Source organism: Taudactylus pleione, unplaced genomic scaffold, assembly GCF_031769625.1.
Source record: "Taudactylus pleione unplaced genomic scaffold, aTauple2 ptg000538l, whole genome shotgun sequence".
In the NCBI taxonomy this organism is placed as follows: Eukaryota; Metazoa; Chordata; class Amphibia; order Anura; family Myobatrachidae; genus Taudactylus; species Taudactylus pleione.
The window spans coordinates 210,441-227,935 of NW_028284940.1; the positions used below are offsets into that span (position 1 = coordinate 210,441).

The window sequence follows — 17,495 nt, forward strand, 5'->3', positions numbered from 1 at the left end:
TATGTGGGGTGTACACTGAAGAAATAGAACCTCTTCACTACAGTAACAGTGACCTTCATACATGAGCGCTATCAGGTACCTGCTGCTGTTGTATGAAACTTCTTAGCGAGAATCCCCTAGTCTCGTGCTCTCTCTAAGGCAGTGATTTTCAACTCGAGGCACACTACACAAGATTTTAAAATTGCCAAAGTGCACCATCCGGCGATGCGGCCTGCATGACCAATGAAAAAACATACACATTGGATCCCACATAAAAAAAATACACACACATTGGCGTCCACAGGAATAAAACACTCAAGTACATATGCGCTGTGCTGACTGCCGCGGCACACTTGACAACCACTCGTGCTGTGGCACAGTGGTTGAAAAACTCTGCTCTAAGGGGTCTATGTACTAAGCCTTGGAGAGAGATAAAGTGGACCTAGATAAAAAGTACCAACCAATCAGCTCCTGTCATTTTTCAAACACAGCCTGTAAAGTGATAGGAGCTTATTGGTTGGTACTTATCTCTGTCCACTATCTCTTTAGAATGCTTAGTGCAATAAACTCCTAAGTATTGTTGGAGGGAGGATTTCGCAGCAGCTAGGCACACTGATATTTTATGTGGCTGGAACAGGTCAAGAGGTTTGGGGAACCTGTCTCTTTGGTCAGTGTGACGGTCTCTGGACTGGGCCATGGTTGTTGTCCTCCTTGATGAGCTTTACCTCAGGGAGAAAGCCAGAAAATATGTTCCTCTGTTAGCACGCACAGGCTTCTCGTGTCTCCTGTGTTCCCATTTGCCAGATCATAAACATTATTTAACAAAATGTTATTCCACTGGTGTTTGTGTGGAGTGTTTATATTACTTTATTTTTAAGTTTGTTTTTTTTTTGTTTTGTTTTTTTTAAAGATCAAAAGGGTAACACTGATCCCCTATTTATATGACCTGATAAAAGCAGATTATTTGTTTTTTCTTTGTTGCATCCAGGGCCCTGGTTAAGAGCTTCATGGGCCTTTAGCTGAAAACGATCAATGGCTTATTGTGAGAAGTGGAGGAGGTGTGACTAGTGCATTGTGGGTGTGGATAGTGCCATGTAGGTGGACAGTCTTCCATTTGCTCACAAACACTGGAAAATATGCAAAATGGTTTTTCAGACAAATTTGTTAAAGCACACAAATGTAACTAATTTCAACAATTTTTTTTTTTTTGTCCTTTTTTCAGCGTTAAAGACCATATGATCGACTGTCATTTGCTCCCACACATTACCAGGTTTTCATTCCAACTTTGATCTTTTCAGCCTATCCCCAGCTAGTAGTATTGGAAATATAAGAAAAAAATAATAATAATAATATATATATATATATATATATATATATATATAAAAAATAGACTTGATAAGAAGCGACAGTAGTGCTAAATAGTGAATAATTTTAATACACACATACAATAGATTTTATAGTGTGTGCAATAGTGCAATTTAGATATTAGTGAACCTCCATATATAGATGGCTTATATACCTTATTTAAAATAAAAAGGTACATTTATATACACAAAAAAAGTATATTTGACTTTAAGTAAAAAGTGACAGTGCAATAATCTGGTTAAGTACTAGTAAACCTCCAGATTTAAAAGCTTAAAAAATATAAAAAGCGAATATTATAAATACATAAAAATATACAAGATTTTATTAGAGCTAAGAACATAATTAAAACATAAAATACAAGAGACATAAAAAATCACTGAATCAATAAAACCAGTGTTTTAAAAAATTATCCTAATTTCAAATATAGTAAGTATTTCCAAGTGCAATATATGCAAGATTAGGATAAAGTGCCAAATGCTTATCTTATTAAAAATTCTCAGGCAAGTTCATATAGGACATGTGAGGCGCTTCCCAACGCGTTTCGTCCGTTGTATGGACTTCAAGGGTAGTGTAACTCCATTAGGGATAGGGACTACATATACCCCACTGATGGGGGTTAATTGGCAACCATCTATGACCTCACTTCCTGTGATTAATATTGCCCCAAACGTTCTTAACTTATATATATATATGCATATAGACTAAGTTATTTAACCTAGATCTAATCTAAATAGTCATTAGATATTAGATTTAAATAGTATTTTAAAAATTCTATCAAGTATAGCGATCCACGGGAGTTTCCGCCCTTAGTTTCAATATAGTCCATGTTGTTAGAATTGTGTGTATGTATATGTGTGCGTGTGTGTGTGTGTGTATGTATATATATATATATATATATATATATATATATTATAAAAAAAAATATGGAGGTTCACTAATATCTAATTTGCACTATTGCACAGCCACTTTATAAAATCTGTTCTGTGTGTATTAATTTTTTTCACTATTTAGCTCTACTGTCTCTTTCTATCAAGTCTATTTTTCTAATGTCTCTTCATTTAATAGCAGATTACCACTGCTATCTCTATACCTCTTGTTTTAAGCTGACACCCAGAACCGATTGGGAAAGTGCATCCAGTTATCAGTAAGATTGTATATTTGCATAGATAGAATCCAGGTGGCGCTGATGGATCCTCCACTTGTGTGTGTATATGTGTATATATATATATATATATATATATATATACATACATCGGAATTACGACCTTCTATATAACCTTTAAGACAATCCTGCCTAAAACCTCTAAACCACTAGGTGGCGCATAATAAATGCTCTCAGGCTTAGGAACTGTGGTCCAAAACACAAAAGTTATTATTCAAGGTAAAAGTACTGATAGTCACATGCTATGATCTAATATAATAAGCGCAAATAAATCATACAGTCACAAGGTACAGTTGATATACATATGCATGATTAAACTTCAAAATACAAGAGAGACACGGGGGCGCACGCAGAGGGGGAGACACGGGGGCGCGCGCAGAGGGAGAGAGACAGACAGATCAAAATACAATGAGAGAGATATCAATGTCTGTTGAGAGCACATGTCCAAGATGGCTGGTGATGGTGTGTGTGGGGGTTTGGGAATGATACATGCCCTATTGTCCAAACCGCATGGTCTCTAGACAAACTCCATTTTGAAAGTAAGAAAACCCACATTAAGTTGTAACTCTGTAAATCATATATCCATTAATGATCACAATTATAATAATTACAATATACCTATCTGACCTATACAACACCAAAACTGGGTAGAATTATAACTATAACCACAAGGCTAGCAATTCACAACTTCCATTGAATCAAACACATGATTCAATAGGGAAACGTGAAGCACATGGAATTTCCTTTGTTCACGCCACATGGAGGTAGCCATCTTTAACAAACTGCAGATTAATCTTCCACACGGTAATTACTTGTACCATTCAAAGCTGTTATTAATTAAACTTCCATAATATAACACTGATACCAGCCTATGATTACATTCATGAGTATATAACACATACTAAGCCTATCTCTCCCAAGCAGTGCTATTGTTCAAGCACATGGGAAGGCCCTAACACAGCTCACCAGAGGATCTCAAACAATTATATCAACCAGCATCAATCATTACAAATATTACAATAACTTCATAATCAATCCCTTTCCTGCATGCTGCTAAAACAACCAGTATGAACAGACTATTGTACACTACAGTGTAGATGATAACATTACAGACTAGATCATATTATATCAACCACTGTATGCTAACACAGACTTATGAATTCCATTACCAAACTACAAACTTATTACATACAATCTAGATAAGCTAATAACAGGTTAACACAAAACTCGCTTCAGATATCCAAATAGACTAACTACTGTACAGTTTAACAACAATATACTTAGCCATGTTCCCGGGGTACAGAGTCCCATTCTTTTGGTTGTCTTGTGAGAGAGAGAACCTCTCTCCTCCAATTCCCTGCTACAAGTGTGTCTGCTGGCCTGTGTGTTCTCAGAATGCCATACTCCTCCCCTCACCTGTGAAAAGGGCCTCCCAAACCCCCACCTTGAAACTCCTATCCCAACAGTGTGATACAAATGCTAAACAAGTCACTTCAAATGGACACAGATCAGCCTCCAAAAGCTTGTTGTCTCCTTATTCCCCCCCTGCATGCATAACTAAGCTGCTAACATTTTACATGGTACATTTTGGTGTTTTAACTCTCTACGGTCCATAAGTTGAGAATGCATGTTGCGATCTTCACCCCAATGATACCGGAAAGCTGTTGAGAAAGGCTAGATCAGTACAATACCAAACACTATTTACTTATGTATTAGACCTTAGATACTAAATAGTCTCTATTTCACAGTAATAGTAATAAATTAGTAAACTTTGAATATTACACTTTGTGCACACTTACATAAAAGGTTCAATAGCTCCATTGTGTTTTGTGTACTATGTGCTCTTGACAAAATGGAGCTGTGTGCACTATTTCTAAGATGGATTCTTGTCGCCATTCGCAAGTTGGCGTCTCACAAATCATGTCTGCCAATCATTCGGCTTCGAAAAAAAAAAAAATATATATATATATTTATATATTAGGGGTGTGCACCGGCCACTTTTCGTGTTTTTGTTTTGGATCTTTCTTCGTGTTTTGGATCTGGATTGGTTTTGCCAAAACCACCCTTCCGTGTTTTGGGTTCTGGGTTTTGTGTTTTGGATCTGTATTTTTTTTTAAAAAAGCATAAAAACAGCTAAAATCACAGAATTTGTGTGTTTTTCTGCTCCTATGCTATTATTAACCTCAATAACCTTAATTTCCACTCATTTCCAGTCTATTCTGAACACCTCACACCTCACAATAGTGTTTTTATGTCCAAAAGGTTGCACCGAGGTAGCTGGATGACTATGCTAAGCGACACGTGTGGGCGGCACAAACACGTGGCCCATCTAGGAGTGACACTGCAGTGGCAGACAGGATGGCAGTTTGAAAAACTAGGCCCCAAACAGTACATAATGCAAAGAAAAAAAAGAGGTGCAAGATGGAATTTTGTCCCCCCCACCCACCCTTATGTTGTATAAACAGGACATGCACACTTTAACAAACCAAACATTTCAGCGCCAGGGTCTGCCACACGACTGTGGCTGAAATGATTGGTTCGTTTGGGCCCCCACAAAACAAGCTGGCAATTAATCTGTCCCTGCACAAACTGGCTCTACGGAGGCAAGATGTCGTCCTCATCCTCCGATTCCTCACCCTCTTCAGTGTTGTGTACATCCTCATCCTCAGAGTATTAATTCGTCCCCGCTGGAATCCACAACCACAGGTCCCTCTGTACGTTCTGGAGGCTGGTCTCCCTGGAAGAGTTGATAATTCATTTTATGAACATCATCTTCTCCACATTTTGTGGAAGCAACCTCCTACGCCTTTTGCTGACAAGGTTCCCGGCTGCACTAAACACTCTTTCGGAGTACACACTGGAGGGGGGGCAACTCAGGTAAAATAGAGCCAGTTTGTACAGGGACCTCCAAATTGCTTCTTTTGCCTGCCAGTACAGGTACGGACTGTCTGACATGCCTACTTGGATGCTGTCACCGATGTAATCCTTTAACAGACAGACGCACGCTTGTCGCTGCTGCTTTAAGGATGCAGGTGCGGCTACAGCCCACACATTTCACAAAGACAGAAAAAAAAATAAGAATTTTTTATTGTTTGTGGAGCGCACTTTGAGGGTTACACCACCCTTTAACAGACAGACGCACGCTTGTCGCTGTTGCTTTGAGGATGCAGGTGGAATCTAGACGGGATTTGGAACCGGGGACACACTACCTCCATCAATTGTCTAAATCCCACTGCACTAATGGCGGATACCGGACCCACGTCTAACACCAACATAGCAGTCAAGGCCTCAGTTATATGTTTTGCTTCAGGATGACTGCTGTCGTACTTCATCCTCATCGCTAGGGACTGTTGGAGGGTCAATTGTTTAGTAAAAGTGGTGGTGTTCCTACTTCCTCTCTGGGATGATGAACAACTCCCAGCAGCAGCAACAGCACTAGGAGGAAGTGGTTCTTGATCTTTCCCTATTTTATTTTTATCGGAGAAAGTTTGGTCCTCCATTTATGTTACATTGATTGATATATACGTGCGGCTAAAGCGCACACAAACACAGAAAATATTTTTTTATTTTTGCTGGAGAGTAGTGCACTTTGTGGGTTACACCACCCTTTAAGAAATGAGCCAGCCGCTCTTTACTTATGGGACACAGGCGCACGCTTGGCGCTGCTCCTTTGTTGATGCACGTGCAGCCACAGTGCACACAATTCACAAACACAGAAAATATATATTTTTTTGGTTTGGACTGGAGTGTACTTTGGGGGTTACAGCACCCTTTAACGGTCAAGCCAGCCGGCCCTTTATTTGACACAGGCGCACGCTTGGCACTACTTTGTTGATGCACGTGCGGCTACTGCGCACACAATTCACAAACACAGAAAATATATTATTTTTTTAGCACTTGGGGGGAAGCACCCCTGATGGACAGAGCACCCCCTGGACAACACTACAGCACCCCTTTAGGACTGGGACAGTGCACAGGACTTTGGAGTGGACACAGCCCCTATGGAGAACTGACTGCACAACACAGTCCAGCCAGCCCCTATGGACTTTGAAGTAGTGGACAACAGCAGCACAGCACAACACTACTCTGCACTACACTACACAGCCCAGCCAGCCCTAACTCCCACCCTCCCTCTTCACTGTCCACAGCCGAGTGAGAAAATGGCGCCGACGCGGGTACCTTATATAGGATCCAAAACCCGCGAGGCCCGGAAGGCGGGATGATGACGTTTTGCCTCGATTTCAGATCCGAGTCAGGCGGGAAAAGTCGAGCCTGACTCGGGGGGTGTTTGGATTTCAGAAATCCGAACCCGCTCACCCCTAATATATATATATAATATTTTTAAGCCAGGGTCCTCTCTAGCATCACATGCTAGCTTTAAGGGTGTGACTGTTGAGGTTCTTTTTGAGGTGGTCATTTACACCCTGCTTTAAAGCATTGAAAACGGTATCTTGAAAATTATCATATGGTGTGAAAATGATGATTTCCTTGTATGAAGAGGACTTTCCATATTGCTTCCCGTGAATTTTGTGCATCTCTTGTCCTTTTTTTGCAAGATGTTTTTAATTTTGGCTTGAGTTTGGGCACACTTAAGGTCTAGCTCTTTGCCCACTGTATTTCTAGACGTAGGGAGACCTTCACGATCAACCTCTTTATGTCAATCTTATCGCTCCTAGGGACTTTGATTTGCTCAGATTTCCAACTTCCTCTTTTGGAACCAATGGAGCTGTCTATCTTAAATTCCTCACTCGGAAAACTGTCTTCCTTCTGACTATGTCCTAGGCAATTGGGTTTCTGTATTGAGTGCTCTGTATTGCAGGTCACCATTTCTCATATGATCACAAGGCTATTCTTCTTACTGGGCTGTCTTCCCAGTACAAGATGTCCATGTTCCACTTGCACCAGGACAATGTTATCTCTTAACATTGACATAATGTCTCTTCCTATAGTGTCCAGTATCTTCATTTGTAACAGTACATATGGTCGAAACTTTTATTATCTATATGGATAGAACTTCACCTTTACATAAAACAGATAACCTTTTACAGTGTTCAGTAAAGAGGTTGGCCAGCAAAATAACAAACTATTGCTAGATTGATTAAAGTTTTAATTCAACAGGCTTACATCAGCATGGGCAAACCAGTTACTGAAAACATCAAGGTTTACTCTACCAGATTGGGGAGTACTTTTTGGGCAGTTTGATATGAGGCTTTACTGTATAAAAGAAACAACCATAGAGTTTGGAAGTATCAATTTATCACACACAAATCAATTGACATAAAATAAATATATAATAGAAAACAAATAACATTAGCAGCTGATGTTAAATATACATATAGAAGTAATGTTTACATTAAAGGTAGCTAGAATGATAGCACTCATAAGATGGTCCCGGGGTATAAACCACTGCAGTAATTAATGACTTGGTTATTTCTAGAGAGAATGCGTTGCAGTCGCTGCTAAAGACAATAGTAAAGTATATTGTGTCAACTGAAGGGCTGATAGACACATAGCACAAAACCAAGGTATTTTCAGACTGTAGTTTACCTGCAGAGACTCGTGTCAAACTGTAAGGGAGTGCGGCTATGGTTGATATAAGTCTTGTGCCCAGATGATGGTGTACTCGACCCGACAAACTGGGAGAGATAAGGGACGGTGGGTTGCCGCTCAGATGTTTTGTGTGACCGCGTTTGTCGCGGTGATGGTGACCTCAGACTTGTTACAGCTCCGGCTGTCACGGTGATGGAAGAAAGCCGCTCAGATGTCACGTGGGATCACGTACAGTATGGTGGTGGTAATCCCAACATAGCATTGGTACAGCTCCTGCTGTCGCGAAGGTGGATTGCGTCCACGGATGGCTGGCAAGAAAGCTCTACCCTTGACTGGGGAGCAGGTGTAAATGCCGCTCTAGAGTCCGTATAGCTGAATGTGAGCTGGAAAAGAATCTTAGAGTTCCAGATGCAGGTTTAGAATTAAGGCAGGTGGTCTTCCACAGGGACAATTAAAAACAGGTTAAGCACCTACGCTTTTCAACGTCCTTCTTTTTCACCTCAGGCAGTGAGTGATTGACGCAGTCATCTATTCCCGAAGAACACAGGATACCATGCACCACAGTGTCGGCAGCCAGCGACGTGTTTCGGTTACAGCTGTAACCTTTTTCAAGACTGCTCCATTCACTTACTGCCTGAAAGATTTTTTTTTTTTTGCTTAAACTGCGGCTAATATACCTGGTCCGCTGAACTACCAACATTCAGCTGTGCTGGCGGGCGGTACCCTAAGGAAATTATAGCCTGCTAATACCTGGTAGACATCAGTGGCACATCATACAGCTGCCTAAACAAGGAGTAAACCGCCCAGCGGAGCGACGATCATTCTGACAGTTGGAATTAGGGCTGCGCTGAGATCCGGACATCATTTTCTACATAATTATACTGGTGTGTTTTATGTTAATCATAATAAATAGAGTGATTTTATGTATACACTTGTGTGCTGGAGTGAGAATGTGAACTGGTTATACACACTAGACCACAAGGGTATACAACAGCGCATAGTTTTTTTTACAATTTCTTGTTTTTGTGAGGTGGACAATACTCTTTTAATTTGCTGCAGTTATATACCCTTTCCTTCTCTGGATTTTAGGTCTGGGTGTTGTTTTTAAATCGATTTCTTGCTGTCAAGTAATAATTACCTGTCAGAGGACTGTGACAGCCGATATGGCATACTGTGCAAAGGAAGGAGAATGAGTAGTAGGGATTGAGGAAAGTTGCAATTTACATTTTTAAGTGGAAGAAGGGTTGTCAGCTAGTTCTGCCATTGAGATGCTAGTTTTCCTAATCCCTGGGGGGAGCAGGGTGAATACGGAGAAGAGCACAACATATAACAGAAGCTTCAGCAGGTGAAATGACAATTCTACTTTAAACACAAAGTCCCGCTTTACCGCAATTGTATGTAAGTGTGACATGTCACCGCAAATAACTACGTTTAGCCAATCATGTATTTATATTGTTGGCATAAAAAAAAAAAACCTAATCTAGCTTGTTTTTGTTTTGCATCCTGTGAGATTTATGGAAGTGTTATATGTGACCTTATGATTATAATGTGCTTCCTGCTGTATATCTTTGTCTCAGGCAGTTACTGCACTAGTGAAGAATTTTCCTAAGCACATGGTGTCCTCGATGCAGCAGATTTTGCCTATCGTTTGGAATACACTGACTGAGAGTGCTGCTTTATATCCTATGATTACTTCCAAAGATTGAATTGAGCATAAATGCCATGTACAGTTACACCTTGACTCCATTGTTTATTTTTTAAATTGTTTAGTTTTGATATTTAGCTCTATTTATTAAAATTTTCCAAGTTGGGTTCTGTTTCCTTAATGCATGCACTTATGTCAGGACAGAGGTAAATGATACAGAAGATATTGAGGATCCTGTGGATTCTGATGGTGAGTTTTGATATCTTGTTTGTACAATATCTTCTGCTAACTTAAAAATGTATACTTAATGGTATGTCTGTTTGTGCTGCTTCATATTTAAATGTTTTCTTTCCTAGCTTTGTAGAAATTTGGATTTGAAATTTCTGAATGCACTAAGACCGTTCCAGAAATAAAAGTTGGCTCCACAAATGGTGTTACAAACTGAATTCAGTAACTTTCCTTCCTTGCTAGCCCTAAAGCAAAACATTAAGGGATTGTTCACGTTTACACGCTGTGAATGCCATGTTCTAAGACCTATAAACATTGCTTATGATCACTGTAAAAACTTTTTATCCTATTTTAATCCACATTTTAAACGTTTAAAATTGCATTAACAGTAGTTGTGTGAATAAGCGAAGTGGGGTTTACTTCTAATATAATTAGAACTTTTCTAAATATTACCAGTAAAAAAGCAAACCCTCCATAATCGAACAAGGCCGAAGTATGTAAAAAAAGCTAGTGTTCAAAAAATAATGAAAAACGGTGCTGCTTGTATATAGTGCTTTTGTGAACAGTGAAAAGAATAATTATACTTATCCGTATAAATGCAGTTATAGACGTCAGTTCTAAGGTCCTCTTTGTCTTTACCAGAGGTCCCGCAGATAAGGGGAAAAAGGGTATATATATGACTTCAGTGTAACGTGTTTTTAAAAGTTGTAATAAACATTGTTTCTTCAAAACTAAATTTGAAGAAAGAAGATGAGGCATACCCCGACTCACTGATTATAGAGATGGGAACACTCCTATCATGGTATCTTTGATTAATCACAAGGTATATGCACACACCTAGAACTTACAGTCCTATCAAGCGGTGCAAAACGTATAAAGGTATCTTTTAGTGTCAAACAGAATACTTGAAAGCAGAGAAGCGTAACAGTACTCACAAAACTGTAAGTTGTCCTCCACTTATAAAGGTATCTTTTCATTCCTCCATCATCAACAATGGGTGTTGCAAAGTTTTTCATAAAATAAAATTTATTATGACAAAAATCGTTAAGACATTTAAAACATTCTCAGAGGAATATAAACCGCACTGTGAACAGCTGAGGTACAAGTGAGGTGTGGAGGTAAAAAGGGTCCGGATCCCAAACACATGTCCAAATAAATAAACACCACTCCGCACCTACCTCCAGTATGTTCGCAGTATGCAGTAATCCAATTGAGAATGTCCCCTTCTTGCCAACGCGTTTCGTTTATCAAGAGTCTGTTTATTTGGACATGTGTTTGGAATCCGGACCCTTATTACCTCCACACCTTACTTGTACCTCAGCTGTTCACAGTGCGGAGAAATGAAAAGATACCCTTTGCACCGCTTGATAGGACTGTAAGTTCTAGGTGTGTGCATATACCTTGCGATTAATCAAAGATACCATGATAGTGTTCCCATCTCTATAATCAGTGAGTTGGGGTAATGAAGTCTGCCAGGGGACACCAGTATATTCTGGTCATAATGGATTACGCTTCCAGGTACCCGGAAGCGATCCCGTTGCGCAATACGTCAACCAAGACCATTGCCAGAGAGCTAGTTCATGCCTTTAGCAGGCTGGGTATACCCAAGGAGGTACTAACTGACCAGGGTACACCGTTTATGTCAAAAGTCATGAAAGAGTTATGCCGCCTGTTCAAAATTGAACAGTTAAGAACTTCGGTTTATCACCCCCAAACCGATGGGCTGGTCGAGAGGTTTAACAAGACGTTAAAACACATGCTTAGGAAAGTGGTCGACAAGGATGGTAGGGATTGGGATTACTTATTGCCGTATTTATTGTTGTCCATAAGAGAGGTTCCCCAGTCCTCCACCGGGTTTTCACCCTTCGACTTGTTGTATGGGAGACACCCAAGGGGGTTACTAGACATTGCCAAAGAGACATGGGAGGGGCAGTCTAGTCCTTACAAAACGGTGATTGAGTATGTTTCTCAAATGCAGGAGAGAATTGCTGCGGTAGTGCCGATAGTGAGAGAGCACCTGGAACAGGCCCAACAGGCACAGCAGAGGGTATTCATCCGCAATGCCCGGTTACGCAGCTTTGCTCCTGGGGACAGAGTGTTAGTGTTGGTTCCCACTGTGGAAAATAAACTTTTGGCTAAATGGCAAGGGCCCTTTGAAATCTTAGAAAGAGTGGGACAGGTCAATTACAAAGTTTACCAGCCGGGGAAAAGAAAGCCGGAACAGATATACCATATAAATCTATTAAAGCCCTGGAAAGATAGAACGGTACTGTCGGCCGTCCGAGCCCCTCCAGTAAATCCAGGGCCCTTAGTTCCCGAAGTGACAGTGGCAAAAACCCTGTCGGCAATTCAACAACAAGAGGTCAAGGAGTTTCTGATCAGAAATAGGGTGCTGTTCTCTGACGTACCTGGGAAAACCTCGGTCATTAAACATGACCTAATCACTGACCCAGGGGTTAAAGTTAATCTAAAGCCCTATAGGTTACCAGAAGCACAAAGAGAATCGGTGTCGAAAGAAATTAAAAATATGCTAGAGTTAGGGGTTATTGAAGAATCACATAGTGAATGGTCAAGTCCCATTGTGTTGATTCCAAAGCCTGACGGGAGTGTGCGTTTCTGCAATGACTTCCGAAAGTTGAACAGTGTTTCAAAATTCGATGCCTACCCGATGCCAAGAGTGGATGAACTGATTGAGAGACTAGGGACGGCAAGGTATTTAACCACTCTTGACCTAACCAAAGGGTATTGGCAAGTACCGTTAACCGAGAGTGCCAAACAAAAGACAGCTTTTTCAGCACCAGAGGGCTTGTTTCAGTACAAGATGTTGCCCTTCGGGCTACATGGGGCACCTGCTACCTTCCAAAGAATGATGGACAGGATTCTAAGGCCCCATAGACGGTATGCGGCTGCTTATCTGGATGACGTGGTCATTCATAGTCCTGATTGGCAGTCTCACTTACCCAGGGTACAAGCAGTGTTGGACTCCATCTATAAGGCAGGTTTGACAGCCAACCCAAAAAAGTGTTGTCTAGGCATGGAGGAAGTAAAATATCTGGGATACACCATTGGCAGAGGCCTGATAAAGCCTCAGCTCAATAAAGTTGATGCCATACAAAACTGGCCACGGCCTCTGAATAAGAAGCAGGTGAGAGCCTTCTTGGGAATTACGGGGTACTACAGGAGGTTTATACCCAACTTTGCCACCATGGCAGTCCCACTGACTGACCTGACCAAAGGCAAACAAAAAGTCATGGTAGAATGGAGTCCTGAGGCAGAGAAAGCTTTTCAGGAGTTGAAAGTAGCATTGTGTTCCCAACCAGTCCTGATGACTCCTAATTTTGAAAGGGAATTCATAGTACAAACCGATGCATCAGAAGTAGGTATAGGAGCGGTCCTGTCCCAGAACAAGGAGGGTGAGGAACACCCTATTTTCTATCTAAGTAGAAAGTTGAATGTACATGAGAGAAACTATGCCACAGTGGAGAAGGAGGCGTTGGGCATTAGAGGCTCTCAGGTACTACTTGGTTGGAAGAAAGTTCAAATTGATCACTGACCGTGCCCCTTTGAAGTGGATGTCCGAAAATAAGGACAGTAATGCGAGAATTACGAGATGGTTCTTGGCGTTACAAACTTTTACATTTTCAGTGGAACACAGGCCAAGAAGCCAGCTGGCCAATGCTGACGCGTTGTCACGCGTTCATTGTTTGGGGGCTTCAGTTGTTCCGCCCCACAGGTCGAAACAAAGGGGGGGGATATGTGATAGGATCATTGGTAAAGTGGTCTGTGGCAGGTACATTTGTCCCAGATTCCTGTCTTATGTGTTTTAAACCCCCAGGAGAAAGTCTGCAGTGTAGCAGGCTTGAGTTTCGGCTTTTTGAAAAGCCGGTTTGGGACCTGGGGGTTGTGGGTGAGAGGAGAGGGAGGGCTCCACCCACGGCCACTCCAGGTTTTGGTTATCGCAGCCTGGTAACAGGCTTGTTAGGGTTTCCACCTGAGAGTGGCCAATATAAGCCTAGTTTAGATAAGGCTGAGTGTCGCACCTGGGAGAGCAGGCAGGGAGTTTGCTCAGAGACACTTGGAAACCTAACTGTGAGTGTGGTGCTGTGCCTTTGTTGCTGACGAGGGCATTAGGCCCTGCCAGGTTCTGGTAGTGAGGGAACTGCCTGTGAAGTTAGTGCCCCGACAGGGCTAGGATTTATATTTATGTTTTCTTTATATTTCTGACATTGTACAATAAAGACTGGCGCCGACCAGCTTGTACTTGCATCCAGACTGGTGTGCTGCTTCCCTGCTGCTGTGTGTGTGTAAGGAAGGAGTCCTCTACCCAGGAGAGGGACCCCCTAACCTAACTGTGTCACAATATGTATGTATATATATATATATATATATTTTTATATACACACCCTCTTTTTCCCAATATCTGTGGGACATTAGGTAAAGACAAAGAGAGGACCTTAGAACTGACGTCTATAACTGCATTTATACGGATAAGTATAATTATTCTTTTCACTGTTCACAAAAGCACTATATACAAGCAGCGCCGTTTTTCATTATTTTTTGAACACTAGATACTTTTTTAGATTTTTGGGGAAAGATCTTCATTGAAAAGGCTTCAGCTTGGTATTGAAGCGCCCAAGATTTTTTCCTATCTTCTTTTTGTATTTACTATGTAAATAAAGCTGTCCGTTAACATAACCGGGTAAAACAATTTCCAAAAATTGCTGAGCACAGCCTGGTTGGAGAGCGGTGCGTGCAGTTGAGGCTGCCATGAGACCTGTGACGTGAAGCTGCAGGAAGACTATCTTCCTGCAGACCTGGCTTGATGATCCTGTGGGGATCGCCCTTCGCTGTGCCTGAAGAGGGAGGAGGGGAATGGTGTGGAGCACATGGGTTGGCATTACCTCCTCAGCCCAGATGCTACCATGTCAGGGAAAGCCTGTCTTGCCATGGCTGCATCTGATGCGACAATGCCAGGCAAAGGGTTAATTGATTATTATAGTTTGTCTTAATTAAATCTCATGGCCTGTTTTCTATTTATATAAGGTATGCATCTATTTTTCTGTTGCTTTTCAATGCAGATTTTTATCTAGGAACACTTGGTTAAAGGCACTGTAACCTAATCATATTTGTAATTGGCTTAACTGTATTAGACATTCATTTGAATGGACATTTGCAATCTTAGGGGGTGATTCAAGGTCCGACAGTATTGCTACCGATGGTAGCAGCTACGATAGCACTATTAGGGTAATGCAGCAGGAGGCTTCACGCCTCATGCATTACTGTTCCGAGAAATGTCCATGGACGCAGCAGCAGAACAACTGCGTGATCCTCTGCCAGCTTCAGTGACCATTGGGGTCGCTCAAGATGGTGATTGCAGTTGCTCAAAAGAGGCCAGGAAATCTCCTTTGGTCGACTGAGATCCTGGTCTTTTCCCATAATCCCTCCCTACCCTCCAAACAGGCCGTCGCCACCATGAAATGGCAGCAGACTTTTAATCACTGACAGTCTGCTGCTACTCTGCATGCTTTCACGCAGGACCCGTACTGCACACGGCACAATCAGGGATGTGCGCTAATCGAATTAGTGCACATCTCTGAATTAGCCCCTTGGAGCAGATACAAAGAAAGCAGTCAGTAAAATCTTTGCCATTTGGCTTGATAACTTAGAAGTCATGTATTTTATTATTTCTCTCACTCCCCACCTACAGGTGAAGTTTTAGGTTTTGAGAACTTGGTATTTAGTATATTTGAATTTGTGCACACACTATTGGAGAACAAGTTTAAAGGAACTGTGAAGAAAGCTCTTCCGGAGCTGATCTACTACATTATCCTCTACATGCAGATCACAGAGGAGCAGGTAAGGACAAAATTGCAGGGAAATATTGGGCTGAACATGGTTTCACATCAGTCAGTTAATATGCATATGGTTTTAATATGTGTGAAACATTATTTTTTTTCCTGTGTCACAATGATTAATGTCAGAGGCATTTATTTTGTCCGTTGCCATGATCACCGAATACTGCATTTATAATTATTAGATAAAGGTTTGGACTGCAAACCCACAGCAGTTTGTTGAGGATGAAGATGATGACACATTTTCTTACACTGTCCGCATTGCTGCACAGGATCTTCTGCTAGTGAGTGACCACTCTTGGATGATGTACAATGAACTTACCATGCTTTCCTGGCAATACTTCCATCTTCTGATTTCCATCTATTCCCAGGCAGTGTCCAGTGAGTTTCAGAATGAGAGTGCAGTTGCACTTGCTGCTGCTGCTACACGCCACCTCCAGGAGGCTGAGCAGATAAAGACACAAGGTGGAGAGAACTGGTAAGCATATTTGCGATGTTCAACTCTCCAATGTATCAAACACAAATTTATATTTTATTTCATCCAATGGGGGGCAGTTAAGCTGTGGGTATAGGTGGAGCTGCAGGAGTCTGAGCACCAAGAAGTTAACTTGATTGGAAGCGGCACAGACTCCTACCCCTATACCCTGCCTGATGCCCAGGAAGCCAATTTTTTTCTTTGTGCCTCAAGGAAGGGTGAATCTTCTTCTCTTTTTTTTTTTTTTTTTTCGTCTCTTGTTTTTTTCAGGGCTGTGCTGCAGACCCTGTTAACTTCATATATTTTATTTTTTCTTTGATTTCTGTCAGTGGTGAGCATTACACAGGCTACGGCTGACAGCTCCAACTTCCTCTGGCGGCGGGCACGCTGACAGCTGAGTCAGTGTCACCGGCCACCTCCTCTGCACAAGGGAGAGCTGTGGCTGGAAAAGGGGGCAGGTAAGTCACTCCTCATGCTGTGGAGAGCCGGACTTACAGTATAGCGCTTAGTCGCCAGTGGGGTAGACAGCGGCCAGCACTACTGGCAGGGGTGCACGGTCGTTTCTGTGCTACCACTAGACCACCAAGGACACGGCTGTAACAGAGGTGCCATTATTGGGTAGCAAGTCCCTGTGGTTGGCCACAAGGGGGGAAAGCCTTCTCCAGCTTTCACCACCCCCACCCTTTCTGTAGTTCCATTCCTGTGTTTCCCGCCAAGGGCTCCTCTCTCCTCCAACTCCCAGATGCTGAACAGCCATTTTACAACACTGAACTGCCTGCCTGCATGGAGAGAGGACCTCCTGCCCTCCCCTATATCTCACTCTTGGGGTGCCAGGTTTCTTCTAATCCCCTTTCTCACCTATTAGTGTTAGTTGTTGGGACTGTTGTGCCTGTTGCTTGTTTACTCACTTTATCTTTACACTTCAGCAGTTTATTTGTCTTACTAGATTTCAGGTTCCAGTTATTATTATTGTTTGATTATAATTCTGTTAGCTACTTATTTGTTTAAAGAATGCATTAAAACGCATTACTGTCCACGGAATTTAATCAGGTTAGTTTATTTTTCTCTGTCTACTTTGTTTACAGTCACTATACTTAAGGCTTAAAGTAATTTAGTATCACTATGCCATTTATTTGTTTGTCCATGGTGTCAATTCAGTGCTCTTGCCCCCACACATCACTTAGTATATTACTGTGTCTGTGTGCTGTTCAATTTTAGTGATGCTGTCTTCCAAGGGAA

General features: G+C 41.7%; 1 protein-coding gene across 1 annotated transcript in view; it reads left to right on the top strand.

The window, feature by feature from the left end:
* The window catches only part of IPO9 (importin 9), a 71,166-nt gene that overhangs the window by 21,599 nt on the left and 32,072 nt on the right, over positions 1-17,495 (top strand). The window contains exons 8-12 of the mRNA XM_088451148.1: positions 9,634-9,734; positions 9,892-9,950; positions 15,637-15,785; positions 15,967-16,065; positions 16,153-16,259. Coding sequence (XP_088307274.1) covers positions 9,634-9,734; positions 9,892-9,950; positions 15,637-15,785; positions 15,967-16,065; positions 16,153-16,259 — 515 coding nt within the window. The remainder of the gene's footprint in view (positions 1-9,633; positions 9,735-9,891; positions 9,951-15,636; positions 15,786-15,966; positions 16,066-16,152; positions 16,260-17,495) is intronic.